Here is a 16148-nt window from a genome sequence, read left to right on the forward strand (position 1 = left end):
CGTACCTAACATATACTATACTGTTGTATACCCTTCCCAAGAATGTAGAGCAGTGTTTCTCAATCGGTGTGCCTCCAGATGTTGGACCACAATTCCCATCTTTCCTGACCATTGGCAATGCTGGCTGAGGCTGATGGGAGTTGTGGTCCAACAACATCTGGAGGCACACCGGTTGAGAAACACTGTGGTAGAGGTTCTCTCCACTCATAGCTGTTCAGCCAGCATTCTTCTCTCTGCTTCACCATGGCAGTCTCCACTTCGAGGGCAAATGGGGGGAGGGGAAGAGAATGTGGGGAAGCCTATTATTTAAGGCATATGGTGTCCTATGCTTATGTATCAGTGAGCCTGTCTTCCCTCCATCAACCAGAAGTGTCAACATACATTGGTTAGAGAGGAGGCCTGGGCATATGGCTTGAAGTATTACTTTGTTGTGGCTATTATTAAATAAGTTTGTACATCTATAACCACTCCTGCTTCCTAAGTGTTTTTTGTACTCTAGGGCAGTGATTATCGGGCTAAATTATTAGTGGTATCAAGAGTGACACCTAGTGGAAATACACTATGGTTGCCAAGAGTGGCAGAGCTATTTTGAATAATGAACTTGTAGAAGTATAATTTGTGTGGGCCTCATATTTACTTTTTCTAGGATGTGCAGACGTGTTCATGAGCATTAATTATTTTATTTTATTTTCATAACAATAGACTGAAGACCCAACCATGGAAAGGCCATATACATTTAAAGATTTTCTTCTCCGACCAAGAAGGTGAGGGAGGATGGATGGATGGAGATATATGTATGTGTGTTTATGTGTGTCATACATTTATTTATTTATTTGAACATATATTTTTATTGATTTCATCCATAGAAACATGCAAAGATCATAACTTCAAACATTAGTAAACTTTTGAGCATAATGTTTAATAAACGCTTTTCTAGCTCAGAAGAACTTTATGCATCCTTTCTTCTTTTTTACCATTTTTCTTATAGTCACAAATCTCGAGTAAAGGGGTTTTTGAGGCTGAAGATGGCTTACATGCCAAAGAATGGTGGCCAAGAAGAGGATGGTGATCAGAGGGAGGACCCTGAGGTAAGATGCTTTAAAACAGGCTTTATTGCTCTGTAACAGTTACATAGGTGATAGACATTCTATTTTACAGATTATATTGTGTAGGCATTATTGTTATTATTATTTATTTTTCATTTTCCACACTAAAATATTTCAAAGCAACTTATAGTTCCACAAGATATGCAAAGCTTACAAACATTTAAAAACATTGAACTGGACTGAGGTCAAAGTTAAAGTTTCAGTAGGATAGTTAAGACTGAAGACTATCCGAAATCCAAATAGAGAAGTCACGTTTGTTTTGGATTCCCACTAAAGTTGCCATCTACAGCGCAGCAGCCAGATTCTGTAGCAATTAACAAAAATGAACTCTGATGGCCAGGCTCAATTTCGCTAATGGAAAATCATTACAGATTTAATCAGCAGTACAGTTGTACAAGAAAGAAGGAAGACACAGTATAACTTGAACAACTATAGACCGGTGGCGAATGTCCCTTTTTGGGGCAAGGTTTTGGAACGGGTGGTTGCCGGCCAGCTCCAGGCGCTCTTGGATGAAACCGATTATCTAGATCCGTTTCAATCCGGTTTTAGGCCCGGTTTTGGCACCGAAACAGCCTTGGTCGCCCTGTATGATGACCTTTGTCGGGAGAGGGACAGGGGGAGTGTGACTCTGTTGATTCTCCTTGATCTCTCAGCGGCGTTTGATACCATCGACCATGGTATCCTTCTGGGGAGACTCGCGGAGTTGGGTGTCGGGGGCACTGCTTGGCAATGGTTCCGCTCCTACTTCGCGGACCGTCACCAGAAGGTAGTGCTTGGGGAACATCACTCGACACCATGGACTCTCCATTGTGGAGTCCCTCAGGGGTCGGTCTTTCCCCCATGCTTTTCAACATCTACATGCAGCCGCTGGGTGCGGTCATCAGGAGTTTTGGAGTGCGTTGCCATCAATATGCTGATGACACGCAGCTCTATTTCTCCTTTTCATCTTCTTCAGGTGAGTCTGTTGATGTGCTGAACCGTTGCCTGACCGCGATAATGGACTGGATGAGAGCTAATAAACTGAGACTCAATCCAGACAAGACCAAGACACTGCTGGTGAATGCCTTCCCTGCTCAGATGGTGGATGTTCACCCTGTTCTGGATGGGGTTACACTCCCCCTGAAAGAACAGGTACGTAGTTTGGGGGTTCTTTTCGATTCTTCCTTGTCTCTCGAGGCCCAAGTGGCCTCGGTGGCACGGAATGCATTTTACCATCTTCATCTGGTAGCCCAACTACGCCCCTATCTGGACAGGGACGACCTCGCCTCCGTTGTTCATGCTCTGGTAACTTCAAGATTGGATTACTGTAATGCGCTCTACGTAGGGCTGCCCTTGAAGACAGTTCGGAAGCTTCAGCTGGTGCAGAACGCGGCTGCCAGACTATTGACGAGGACCAGTCGGTCTTCGCATATAACACCTATTCTGGCGCGTCTGCACTGGCTCCCTATTTGCTTCCGGGCGAGATTCAAGGTGCTGGTTTTGACCTATAAAGCCTTACACGGCGTGGGACCTCAATACCTTGTGGAACGCCTCTCTCGCTATGAACCTACCCGTTCACTTCGTTCAGAATCTAAGGCCCTCCTCCGGGTACCAGCTCATCGGGAAGCCCGGAGGGTGGTTACTAGATCTAGGGCCTTTTCTGTGGTGGCCCCTGAGTTGTGGAACAGCCTCCCCGAAGAGGTACGCCTGGCGCCTACACTTCTATCTTTCCGGCACCAGGTAAAGACCTTTTTATGCTCCCAGGCATTTTAATCTTTTAATTTTCTTAATCTTTCTACTTTTAACATGTATCCTTCTTAATTTGTGTTGTATTTCGTTTTTGTTGTGCTTTCTGTTGTTTGTTTGTACATGTTTTTGTGATTTTTTACTATGATATATTGTATTTTATCTTGTTTGTTCACCGCCCTGAGAGCTATTCTGCTAAGGGCGGTATATAAATTGAAATAATAAATAAAAAAATAAATTGTCCCCCACAGAAGATGCATAGAATTTCCTCATATCTAGATTTTAAGCTGTTGAGAGATATGTTTGTTAAGCTCTGCTAAGTCTTTGCTGCATTTTTTGCACTCTCTCTCTTTTGTGCCACTGATGTGTTATCAGTAGTAGTGCAATTGTTTAAATACTGATTTTTTACACAGTAAAAATGCATTTCACACTAAATAAAATAACAACATAAGAAGAGCCTGCTGGATCAGGCCAGTGGCCCATCTAGTCCAGCATCCTGTTCTCACAGTGGCCAACCAGGTGCCTCTGGGAAGCCCAAAAGCAGGATCTGAGTGCAAGAACACTCTCCCCTCCTTTTATGTAAAATGGAAGTTAGAAAGAGCAAGTACTCTTTTTTCCCCATCTGTCCTTGCTAATACCCAATCACAGTTCTGTTTCATTGGATTTCTTTCTTTCTAAGGGCAGCCCCTCCTTTTGCCTGGAGAGACATTTAAAAACGATTTCTCTGTGTGAAATAGGAAGTGACCCATGCAGCAAAGATGGGTCACTCTAATTGTTCAATCTATTGCTTCCTCCTTTCTACTTTTGCTTTGCCACTATGTCAGTCCATCTCACCATGCTACAGTGAGAGCAGAGCCTAAACAATCCCCCCAAATTTTAAATTGTTTTAAATTTTTTAATTGTTTTTAAAAGATGTGTTTTTAAATTTGTATATTTGTTTGAATGTTTTTAGTTACTGTAAACCGCCCAGAGAGCTTTGGCTATGGGGCGGTATATAAGTACAATCAATCAATCAATCTCATTATGTGCTTATATCTTTGTAATTATGATTGTAAGCTGCCCTGGGAACATTATTTAATTTCGATAGTACAGAATATAAATCTTTAGAAAAAGAATAATAGAAAAAAGCAAATGCAGAGAATTCCACTGGTGTAGACAAGAGACAGAATTTTGGAAATGGATTGTCAAGTTCATGCAGTCCTACATGTTCATGCAAATACTACATGTTTTACTGTGGCAGTGGGAATTAAATCTGCAGAAAAGCTGTCATCTGCTCACTGCTCACAGTGCAACTGCTTTCTTGAAACCTTGCTGCAGCATGGTGAAGCTGTGCATTGGGTGAGTGGTAAAGCAGAAGGGTGGCTGTTGTTCTGTAGGTTTATCACTCACTGCAATCCAAACAACCCTCATTGTAATGCATTCAAAGTGTTTTATGAATCAGCTATGAGAGCTGGAATAGGTTTCTATTGGAATGGGATCTTTTTATCATCATATGATGAATGAATCAGATATGTGCTGTTTCTGTCTGTATTCATAGTAATGGTCTCAAGAATGAAGCATTGTTTTCAGACTTAATTGAATACCTACCAATTCCGGGATTTATGAAGCAAGCTCAGAATTCCTTCCTGTTTTGCTGTGCCACATTTCAGAATAGAACTATTATTTGCAGCACTAATTGCCTAGTGGTTGCTCTGACTTTTGGGAAATACAGTAACAGAAAAAACTCACTCTGCAAAGCTTAATGATTTTCATCAAGGAAAGAAGTGCTTTTGCATTGGCCACTCTGTCTTAACTGGGAACTGCTTTAGTCGTCTCATGTATTCAGTTAGTGAGATGTGCTTTGCGCAACAAGGCTGTCCTCTTGTTAGGAAGCAGTGCTTAATGCAAGGGTGCTTCAGCCTGTCTCTTGGGAAATGGGCTCCAGAAAAAATAACACTTCTTTTCTGGCCCTACTGTACTAACTGTCTAAATGCTTCCAGGCCCAGTGCAAAGTGCAGGTAATTTCCTTTAGCACGCTATCCAGTCTGGTCCCAGAGTGCCTTCTTCAACATGTTCTTCCCCACTCACTTACATCTTTGTGAGGAGGCATTGCTTCTTATTCTAGCTTTCATGGAAGCGAGATCTTTGGCAGGGATGGAGTCACTCCTTGTTTACTGTATTGGGAGAACAGCTTACCACAAACAAATGCTTGCTGTGTCACTGCTACAGTGCAGCATGTTTTGCTGCCACTTTGTTATGGGAAATTTTGACAACTGAAAGCCCTGTTGCTTTCCTTCTGTCGTGCTAGAAGAAGTTAAAATTGCACACACTTAAACATGTTTTTAAAAATAAATGTGTGTTTTCTCCTCCCCCCCCCTTTCAAAGCATGGCTGGGAAGTGGTAGACTCCAACGATTCTCCCTCTCAACGTCAAGAAGAGTTACCACCACCTCCTTTGCCTCCTGGATGGGAAGAAAAAGTGGACAATCTTGGCCGTACCTACTATGTCAACCATAACAACAGGTCAACACAGTGGCACCGACCAAGTTTGATGTAAGTGTGCGCCTCTTCACACCCCATATAATTAACTTAATTTCTTGAGTGACACAAGATGTGGTGATAGCCTGTAACCCTAAATGGGTTTTTTAAAGAATTTCCAAAAATTCCAAAAAGGCTGTCCAAAAATTGAAGTTCATAACTTCATAGTCACTCCAGAGTCTCAAATTGGTGATTGCTTGCCTAAGCAATTTTAATAGCACACCACATGGTAACATCCTGGATCTATAAAAATAGTAATTATTTTACAGAGACCCGATTTGGACAATTTTATCTCAGTTTAATAAGCCAAGATATGAACAAGTATTTTGTCCGTGCATGGAACCCTTTTCCTCCTCCTTTCTTGGAAGAACAATAAAAACAAATTCGGTAGACCTCTAACCATAGTTTTCTGTTGCCTCTGAACCAGGAAGCTATGGTTATCTGCTTTGGAACAAGCCGCAATATTAACCCATTATTTGAAGTTGATTTACTATTCTAGATTGTTCTAAAGCTGGTAACCATAGTGTCCTGTGCATGTCAATTGTTACACAATTACTAAGGTTTAATATCATATGCAGGCTGCAATCCCAAACACACTTTAAGATTGAATCCCATTTTTATCAAGCGAGTTTTACTTCTCAGTAAAGATGCATAGAATTGGACTGTTAATCCTGTTGACGTTCATGAGCTCCCACTGTGTGATTCAAAACATGATTAAGAAATGAGCCCTATTGGAAATCAATACAACTGCCACATAGCATATATTTAATATAAATAGACTTAAACCAGAGGTCTTTAAATTTCCAGGGTTCTAGACTCTGCATATTTGAACAGGAACTATAAAAGACCCTCAGATGCCAAGATGTATCACTGAACACTAAAGTCAGGATCATTCAGACCATGGTATTCCTGATCTCTATGTATGGATGTATGAAAGTTGGACAGTGAAAAAAGTGGATAAGAGAAAAATCAACTCATTCGAAATGTGGTCTTGGAGGAGAGCTTTGCGAATACCATGGACTGCGAAAAAGACAAATAATTGGGTGTCAGAACAAATTAAACCGGAACTATCACTAGAAGCTAAAATGATGAAACTGAGGTTATCATACTTTGGACACATAATGAGAAGACATGATTTACTAGAAAAGACAATAATGCTGGGAAAAACAGAAGGAAGTAGAAAAAGAGGAAGACCAAAAAAAGAGATGGATTGATTCCATAAAGGAAGCCACAGACCTGAACTTACAAGATCTGAACGGGGTGGTTCATGACAGATGCTCTTGGAGGTCACTGATTCATAGGGTCACCATAAGTCGTAATCGACTTGAAGGCACATAACAACAACAAACTTTGAACAGGACCTGTCATGAACGTTACTGAATCTGTAAGGCTGCAATCTTGTACACTCTTAGTTAGGGCACATTCTCGCCATACGTTAATTCTGTTGTTAGTCCACATTAAACAGTAATGACTTTCCCCAAAGAATCCTGGGAACTATAGTTTGTGAGGGGTACTGAGAGTTGTTAGGAGACTCCTTTTCCCCTGACAGAGCTACATTTGCCAGAGTGGTTTAACAGTCAGCCCCTCTTCCCAGAGAACTCTAGAAATTGTAGCTCTATGGGGGAATAGGGATCTCCTAACACCTCTCAGCACCCTTCACAAACTACACTTCCCAGGATTCTTTGGGGGAAGACATTACTATTTAAAGTGTAATATAAGTGTAATAAATGTATGGTGTAAATGGGGGATTAGTCCCACTGATTCTTAGGTTAATTTTATTTATTTATTTATTTATCTATTTGTTGGTTTTTTTATTAGTTAGATTTATATCCTGTCCTTCCTCCCAGTAGAGTCCAGGGCAGCAAACATAAGCACTAAAAACACTCTAAAACATCATAAAAACCAGACTTTAAAATATATTACAACAAAATATCCTTGAAAACACATTTAAACAAAACAGCTTTAAAAACATATTTTAAAAAAAAAAAGCTTTAAAAACATATTAAAAAGCAGTTTCATCACAGACTGGGATAAAGTCTACTTAAAAGGCTTGTTGAAAGAGGAAGGCCTTCAGTAGGTGCTGAAGATAACAGACAGTCTGTCTAATATTTAAGGAGAGGGAATTCCAAACGGTGGATGCCACTACACTGAAGGTCCACTTCCTATGTTGTGTGGAACAGACCTCCTGATAAGATGGTATCTGCAGGAGGCCCTCACCTGCAGAGCATAGCGACCGACTGGGTGTATAAGGGGTAAGGTGGTCTTTCAGGTATCCAGGTCCCAAGCTGTATAAGGCTTTGTACACCAAAACAAGAACCTTGAACTTAGCCCGATGGCTAATAGGTAGCCAATGCAATTCTATCAGCAGCAGGGTGACATGTTGGCGATACCCTGCCCCAATGAACAGTTTTGCCGCTGCATTTTGCACCAGCTGCAGCTTCCAGACCAACCTCAAGGGCAGCCTCATATAGAGTGCATTACAGTAATCCAGCCTGGAGGTTACCAGTGCATGGGCAGCAGTGGTGAGGCTATTCCGGTCCAGAAACAGATGCAGCTGTCTTACCAGCCAAAGCAGGTAAAAGGCACTCTTAGCCACTGAGATTACCTGGGCCTCCAGCGACAAAGATGGATTCAGCAGCCCCAGACTACTCTTTCAGACGGAGTACGACCCCATCCAAAACAGGCAACTGACCAATTATCCAAACTCAGGAACCACCAGTCCACAGCATCTCCATCTTGTACTGCTGATGCCTCACCCCAAATCTCCTGATGACTGCTCCCAAGGCTTTCATATAGATGTTAAACAGCATGGGGGACAAGATGGTACCTTGTGGCACCCCACAGTGTAACTGCCAGGGGACCGAAAGACAATCTCACAATGCTATTCTCTGAAAACAACCCTGGAGATGGGATTGGAACCACTGTAAAACAGTGCCTCCAGTACCCATCTCACCGAGTCGGCCCAGAAGGATACCATGGTCAATGGTATCAAAAGCCATCTAGAGATCAAGTAAAAGTAACAGGATCACACTCCCCCTGTCCTTGTTCCCATAAAGGTCATTCATCAGTGTGACCAAAGCCAATTCAGTCCCATAACCAGGCCTGAACCCAGATTGGAATGAGTCAAGATAAAACTGTTTCATTTGAGAGTACTTGCAATTGCTATGCCACAACCCTCTCAATCGCCCTACCCAAAAAGGGGGTATTTGCGACTAAGCAGTAGTTGTCACAAACCAATGGGCCAGGATGGGCTTTTTCAGGAGTGGTCAGATCACTACCTCTTTCAAAGCGGCTGGAACCACTCCCTCCTGCAACGATGTGTTGACCACACCTTGGATCCACTCAGTCAACCCCCCTCATCAAGCCTTAATAAGCCAAGAAGGGCAAGGGTTGAGAGGACACGTTGCTGGCTGCATCAACGCAAGCACCTTGCCCACATCAGCAGGCCTCATCAACTGAAACTGATCCCAAGAAGTTACAGCAGACGTTACACTGGCCACCTCACTGGGGACTACAGTAGATGTGGATGGGGCATCAAGATTGCTATGGAGGCAAGCAACTGTCCCCTCAAAGTGCCTTGCAAACAAAGCGCCTTGCAAACAGACCTCCGAAGGGTCTAAAACTCCTTTTCCTGGAGTTGATGTCAACAGACCCCTGACAGCACGGAAAAGCTCCACTGGATAGCTATTTGAGGATCTGATGGTGGCAGAGAAGTGGGCCTACTTCGCCGCCCTCACTGCACACAGCAGGCACAGTTATGATGTTTTACTTGTGCCTGATGAGCCCCACAGCACATCTTTTGCCACTTGCGCTCTAGCCGTCGTCCAGCCTGTTTCATTGCCCTTAGTTCACTGGTGTACCTTGGTGCAAACCGGGCTCCACAATGTGGAGAGGGTGCTCAGGGGCAACTGTGTCAAGAGTCCAATGCGCCTCGCTGTTTCACAGCGTGACAAGAGCTTCAACAGTATCTAATTTAAGGCTGCTTTATCATGGGCTCACCCACAACATTTCAGTTTAATTCCATGCAATGAAGCCTGCCTAGTTTGTATAATACTTCACTCTGTTGATTAGACTTCCGAATTTTTTCAGTGCTATGAAACTGAAGAATTACAAGATTATCCCCTTAGGACATGGGGACATTTTCTCTTGTAGTTCTAAGAGTTGTGTTTATACACTGGAATTTATCACATCTCATTCTCTGATGTTTCCCCTGTGTGGTAGTTGCCACCACTGTACAAAGGCATTTAAGATGGTTTAAGAGATGTTTTTATTGTTTTATTGCTTGTTGTTTGCTGCCGTTTTCCTTTGGGAGGAAGGGCAGGATATAAATTTAATAAATGAATGAATAAATCTTAGTCTATTTTCATTCTCCCACAAGTTTACACATAATATACTAAGAACTGTAATCAGAGTTTCCTTTTCCCCTTAATTAGTTACCTTCTTCTCTTGTTATGTATATTCCTCCCTTTTGTTGCCTTTATTTTTAACTTTATTTTGAAATAAAAATATTTTTTTAAAAAATGAAGGCAGTGGTGACGGGGAAGGTCTTGTGCCCCAACAGCTGCTCTTTCAAAGTTCCACAGTAGCTACATGGAAAAATGGTAGCCCACCCCATATTTACAGTGCCTTGCAAAAGTAATCAGACCCCTGACCAATGCCCTCAATTAATGAATTATAAATGGTACATTATAATTTCGTTCTGCATGATATTTTATTTTGAAACACTGAAACTCAAAATCAATTATTGTAAGGTGACATTGGTTTTATGTTGGGAAATGTTTGTAAGAAACATAAAAAACTGAAACATGTTGCTTGCATAAGTATTCAACCCCCACACATTAATATTTGGCAGAGCCACCTTTCACTGCAATAACAGCTTTAAGTCTGGTAGGTATATACCAGCTTTGCACACTGTGTCGGAGGGATTTTGGCCCATTCTTCTTGGCAGATTTGCTCCAGGTCATTAAGGTTGGTTGGACAATGCTTGTGGACCACAATTTTCAAAGAGCGCTGCAGATTCTCAATGGGATTCAGATCAGGACTTTGGGCAACTGTAGGCCGTTCACCTTTTTGTTCTTGAACCACTCCAATGTTGCTTTGGCCTTGTGCTTGAGATCATTGTCCTGTTGAAAAGTGAATTTCCTCCTAAGCCTCCGTTTTTTAGTGGGCTGAAGCAGGTTCTCTTGCAGTATTTCCCTGTATTTTGCTCCATCCATTCTTCCTTCGATTTTAACAAGATGCCCAGTCCCTGCTGATGAGAAGCATCCCCACAGTATGATGACGCTGCCACCATACTTCACTGTAGGGATGGAGTGTCTTGAGTCATGAGCAGTGCTAGGCTTGCTCCACACATGGCGCTTTGAGTTTGGGCCAAAAAGCTCTGTCTTGGTCTCATCTATCCACAAAACCTTTTCCCACATCTCAGCTAGGGCACACTCATGCTTTCTGGCAAACTCCAGATGTGCTTTCAGATGGTACTTTTTGAGTAACGACTTCTTTCTTGCCACCCTCCCGTACAGGCCAGTGTTTTGTAGAGCTCTTGATATGGTTGACTTGGAGCATCATTACTCCGCTCCCAGCCACTGAACTCTGTAACTTCTTCAAAGTGATGGTTGGCCTCTCTGTGGCTTTTCTCACAAGTCTCCTTCTTGTTTGAGTTTTGAGGGACAGCCTTTTATTGGCAGTGCCTGGGTTGCGTGATGCAGCTTCCACTTCCTAATTATTGATCCAACTGTGCTCACTAGGATGTTATTTTGTACCCTTTTCCTAATCTATGAATTTGTATTACATTATCTCTCATTTCTGTAGAATGCTCTTTGGTCTTCATTTTCCTTCAGATCCACAGCCTGACCAATAATCCTTTTTATGTTCACAGATGAAAATTACTTAAGCATTTCTTATGATTGCCCTTCTAAAAATATAAAAAGCTTAACTTCAAATGTCATGCATAATTGAATGGGGATATGAGCTGTACTGGCATCAGGTGTTTAACATCCTGTTAAATTTTGGTTTTTTGACAAGCAGTTAGTTTTTTCCCCACTACGACATAAATACAGCAAGTTGTGTTTGTTTTTCCTTTGAATTTATAGTTATAATTTCTACCATGTTATTTCTAGCTCCAAACTCCTTTTGTTTTACTGTCTTTTGCCACTACATGTCATAGTTACAAGCACACTCTGGGTTGCATTTGGTTTTTACATATGAACTAGCATATTGGAAGTGTAGGGTTCTTGAAGTTGGATCATCTAATAAAGTAATCAATAATACTACAGGAAAGAAAAAAAGATATACAAACCACAGACTCTAAACTTAGTCATAGACACAGAATTGGGTAAAATGAAAAAAAGTATGGAAAATACTGCTAAAATGTATACAAACATAAAATGCAGTTTTAATCCCACAAAAAGGACAGAACAGTAAAACTGAATAGGTAGTTGATAGCTAACATCTGATTTCTGGAGAATGCCCTAAAAACTTGGGCAGTAGTAGAAAAGTATCATCTTTTCACATCAGCTTCAAGATTACCATGTGTGCCGAAAAATAACTTTATGAATATGATTGGTCTGCTCACCTCATCCATGTAGATCAACTGAGTGGCTAACTTTTGGTGACAAATTGAATGTTATATATTCCGTGACTGCTAAGGAAGAACCCCTTTGAGGTTGAAACACATCTGGTCTCTAGTCATGTGGTCTAGAATCAGTTCTGTATTAAATAGATGGCAATGAATTAAACCTTCAGTAGAACAATTAAAAAGCTTTTTTTCTGTCAGTCTCCTCTGAGAGAAGAATAAGCAATGGAGCTTAGGGTATCCTTGCCCAACACTTGAGATGTTTCTCTCAGACAATGACAGCTGGTGGCTTCATGTCAGCAGGGCAGTGAAATCTGCTCCAAGTGTTACTCAAAACTTTCAAGGTGCTTCAGCTGAAGCACCTTGGACAGCTCATTGAAAGTTCAGACTAAAACCCGGAACTGATTCCCCTGCCCTACTGACATGGAGCCACCAGTTGCTACCGCTCTCAGGCCAGTGTTGCTACACAGTAAATAAAATGGTATCAACAAAAGCAAGAGGGTTATATTCAGTTAAGTACTGCACCTTAACTACTGGATGTGCTTCCACATGGACTTTGTTTGTGACATTTCTTACTGTAAGAACTGAAATTTGCCCTTAATTAAGCTGCTGGTTTGAGACTGGTTGCAGGCTTTATTTGCTTTGGAGTACAGACTGATAATTTTTTAAACAAGACCTAGGGAAATAATTGTTCACTTGTTGTCTTTGTTAATAATAAAAGTTCACTTGTTCACTTGTTATCTTTGTTAATAAATATCAGAGACAGAGGAGTCTATAGTCTTGAAATTGTGCTTTTTATTGTGTTAATTTAGCAATACTGCTGCTTACGATGCTCATGATTCCTCCTCCCAACTCATTACTCTTTTGTCAACTCCACATTTCAGGGATGTGGCATCCGAATCGGACAACAACATTAGGCAGATAAATCAAGAGGCGGCCCACCGAAGGTTTCGATCCAGGAGACACATTAGCGAAGATTTGGATCCAGAGCCTTTGGAGAGTGGAGAGGTACCTGAGGTATATGCAGGACTTCAAATGGACCTTTCAGTGTTGCCCTACGTGATTTTACAGAACATCCCTTTTAAATTACTTAATTATTTAGAATTAAAGCTTCCTAACACAATGTGTGTTAAAGGCAAGGTTAGAAAGATACAGTGCAAGAGGTTTAACGGGGGACATGCATACTTTCCCCCCATTGTAAAGCCTTGTTGTTTGTTAATATATTCTTGCTCCCCAGTGAACTTCCTTGGCTGGTAAATATAATTTAGCAACAGATAAGCTGAATAAGACTTGAATGTTAGTGTTTGGTGTATCTGTTTTCCTGTTTGATGCAGGCTGAAATCCTCTGCATGCTTACTTTGGTATAAGCCCTGTTGAACTTGGGATTTATTTCTTAGTAAGCATGCAGATTGCAGTCAGAATAGCAGATTGTGGATAGGTTTTCAAAAATATTTTGCAAATTCTGGTTGTGCTTAAAAAGATATTCAGATACAACTAGTTGCTTCTCAGGTGCACATTCCACTGAAAGCAGGAATGGAGGGCATACCACAAATGGGGAACCCCCACTGAAAAAGACCCTGCCATGGATCATTGCCAACTGGGCTGCCCTCGATGGCAGCTTCACCAGCAAGGCCTCACCTGCCAATCGTGGGGTCCGAGTTTGTTGACACTGGAGAAGGCGCTCTTTTAGGTACTTGGGCCCCAAGCCATTTCATGCTTTATAAACTGGTAGCTCATTGATTTCTGGTCCAGCAAGTTATATACCTTGCAAGGAAACCTGCTTTCTCATATGGAACCGATATCAGCCAGAAATCCATCATGAAAAGTATGTTTTCAGAGACACAAAGTCCTGTTGTGCACAAGACCATATGGAACCGATATCAGCCAGAAATCCATCATGAAAAGTATGTTTTCAGAGACACAAAGTCCTGTTGTGCACAAGACCATTTTCCCCCAGTTTCAACTTCCATCACTAGCAAAATGACCATCTCCGGCTATGCAAGTGTACTCATGAAAATGAAACCTCATCATGCTGTTAAAACTCAGCTAATGCTAATGGATAGATGTGACCATTTTTTAATGTTTGCCTATTGGATAGTGCATATAATAACATTGGCGATAAGACACAATTAAAATGAATGTTATTTAATCCAGTTTCTTCCCCCCACTCCATAGTATACGTAATGGAAATCACCCTAGGATTTGACCAGCCTTGAGGATTCCTAGTACTAAATGTATGCTGTTCATAAACAGCAGATCTGGAATAATTTTGATAATCCTTTTTAATGTTTTGAAAATAATTGTCTACTGTTCAGTCAGATTTATATTAATTTCTTCCAGTCATTTCAACATCAATTACAGAAGCCTCATTTATAGCTGATTTTGTTGTTATTGTTTTGGTATGTTGAAAAGGTGGTGTGTTTTAAATTGATTCAGAAGACACACTACATTTCCAGCCTCTTCCACTAACATTCATGGCCAACCTATCAGACATCCATTTAGCCCACAGGAGGCTGAGGGGATGGGTGAGGGAAGATGCAGTGAGCAAACCATTGCCACTTCTGCTGATAGTAAGAAGAGTTTGCTTTTCATCAACTATTATTGTATTTTATTAGATAAAATAAGACTTGAATGATTAATTTTAATTCTTATTGCCTTGTGTTTCTAAAATTCAGCTTTTGGGCTGCTGGTTTCTGGCCACTAGTTTTCATTACTGGCTGGCTGTAAACTTGGGTCAGTGTTTTAAATCTGCTTTGGGTTTTGCTAACTTAATTTTGATAACTTTTAAATCCCTTTGAGGTAAGGGTTCTAAATGTAAGCTTGTGGGTTTGGGCTCAAATAAAGAAGAACTGGCTATTATTCAGTTGGGCAAATAAAGTGAAAAGCAAGAGATCCGTTCAGGTGGACTCATGGCATGTTTTATGGTCCCAACAGAATATATTGCATGGGAAGCACCACCTCTGCTTCTCAAAAACAAAAGTTAATCCTTCAGTAATGCTCAGGTCAATCAGTAAACAAAAGCAGGAGTCCTGCTGCCTACTGATTTTCCACTTATGGGCATGGGAGAAGTGTGCATGGCTTCTACAGCAGCACCTCCTTTCCTTTTTAAAATCTCAGTGCTTTGGGGGCATTGTTCTGGAATTTCATCATTGTTCTTTCTGCTACCTGCCAGCTTCACTCCCCACCCCATATAAAGTTCACAGTACAGTATGTTAAGAGCAAAGCTGATTATCAAATGCTAATCATGTTTTAGGGAGACTTAAAAGTACATATTGGTCCTCTAAGTCCATTTGATAAGCAGCCCAGCTGAGACCGTACACATTGCTCAGAATGGCTGTTTAGGGACTTATGGCAGGGAAGCTTGCTTTTTTACAAATTTACCATAGGCGCTTTCCTTTTCGACAGCCTTGGGAAACCATTTCAGAAGAAGTGAATGCAAGTGGCGATTCCTTGAGCCTTTCCTTGCCACCCCCACCTGCTTCGCCCATATCTCGGACCAGTCCTCAGGAGCTGTCTGACGAACTGAACAGAAGACTTCAAATCACTCCTGATTCAAATGGGGAACAACTCTCTTCTATGATTGTAAGTCACCTTAGTACATATGATACTACCTGTTTAACTGCTTAAATTCTTACAAAAGGTTGTAAGAAAAGGGATGTTAAGATACTCAGGTTAAGAGGTTGGGATATTCAGTTTTCAACTAGCTGCTGACTTGTACTCAAGCACAGAATTGAAAACTTGTTGAATGTGTGCACCCTCTTTAATTAAACCACTCTACAATACGGCAAGGTTGGTGTTCTGTGTGTATTTACTTGGGTGCAAATTCCATTGAATTCAGTAAATGTGCTGTTTAGCTGCAATCCTAAGGATGCAAACTTGGAAGCAAATCCTGCTAGCTCTAATGGACCTCCAAGTAAACATACTTAGGATTGGGCTGTATATATTAGATTTGTCTTTTGTAAACTTTATGTGGAAGAGATGCTCCATTCTTTTTAAGTGTATCTTTTAATAGTTTTTTCTAATAAATAGCTACAGAGATGGTAGACATTGTAAAAATGCTTCATGGGGATAAATATGTAAAGCACCAAGTGGAATTTGCCCTTTTAAAAAATACTTGCTGCTATGTTAGCAAACAGATAGCCAAATGAAAGATCCTTAAAAATTATACTCATATAGACATTTTATTATATTGTCATATATAGATATAAGTTGAAGTCTGTGGGTTCAAAT

General features: G+C 41.1%; 1 protein-coding gene across 10 annotated transcripts in view; it reads left to right on the forward strand.

Annotated features, from left to right (window-relative positions):
- Window positions 1-16148, forward strand: part of NEDD4L (NEDD4 like E3 ubiquitin protein ligase) — a 433261-nt gene that overhangs the window by 349443 nt on the left and 67670 nt on the right. For all 10 annotated transcript variants that reach the window (XM_061615405.1, XM_061615386.1, XM_061615324.1 and 7 more), the window contains 5 exons: window positions 703-764; window positions 989-1088; window positions 5196-5362; window positions 12803-12935; window positions 15324-15500. In XM_061615405.1, the coding sequence (XP_061471389.1) occupies window positions 718-764; window positions 989-1088; window positions 5196-5362; window positions 12803-12935; window positions 15324-15500 (624 nt within the window). In that variant the 5' untranslated portion in view covers window positions 703-717. The remainder of the gene's footprint in view (window positions 1-702; window positions 765-988; window positions 1089-5195; window positions 5363-12802; window positions 12936-15323; window positions 15501-16148) is intronic.

This window comes from Rhineura floridana, chromosome 1 (assembly GCF_030035675.1).
Source record: "Rhineura floridana isolate rRhiFlo1 chromosome 1, rRhiFlo1.hap2, whole genome shotgun sequence".
In the NCBI taxonomy this organism is placed as follows: domain Eukaryota; kingdom Metazoa; phylum Chordata; class Lepidosauria; order Squamata; family Rhineuridae; genus Rhineura; species Rhineura floridana.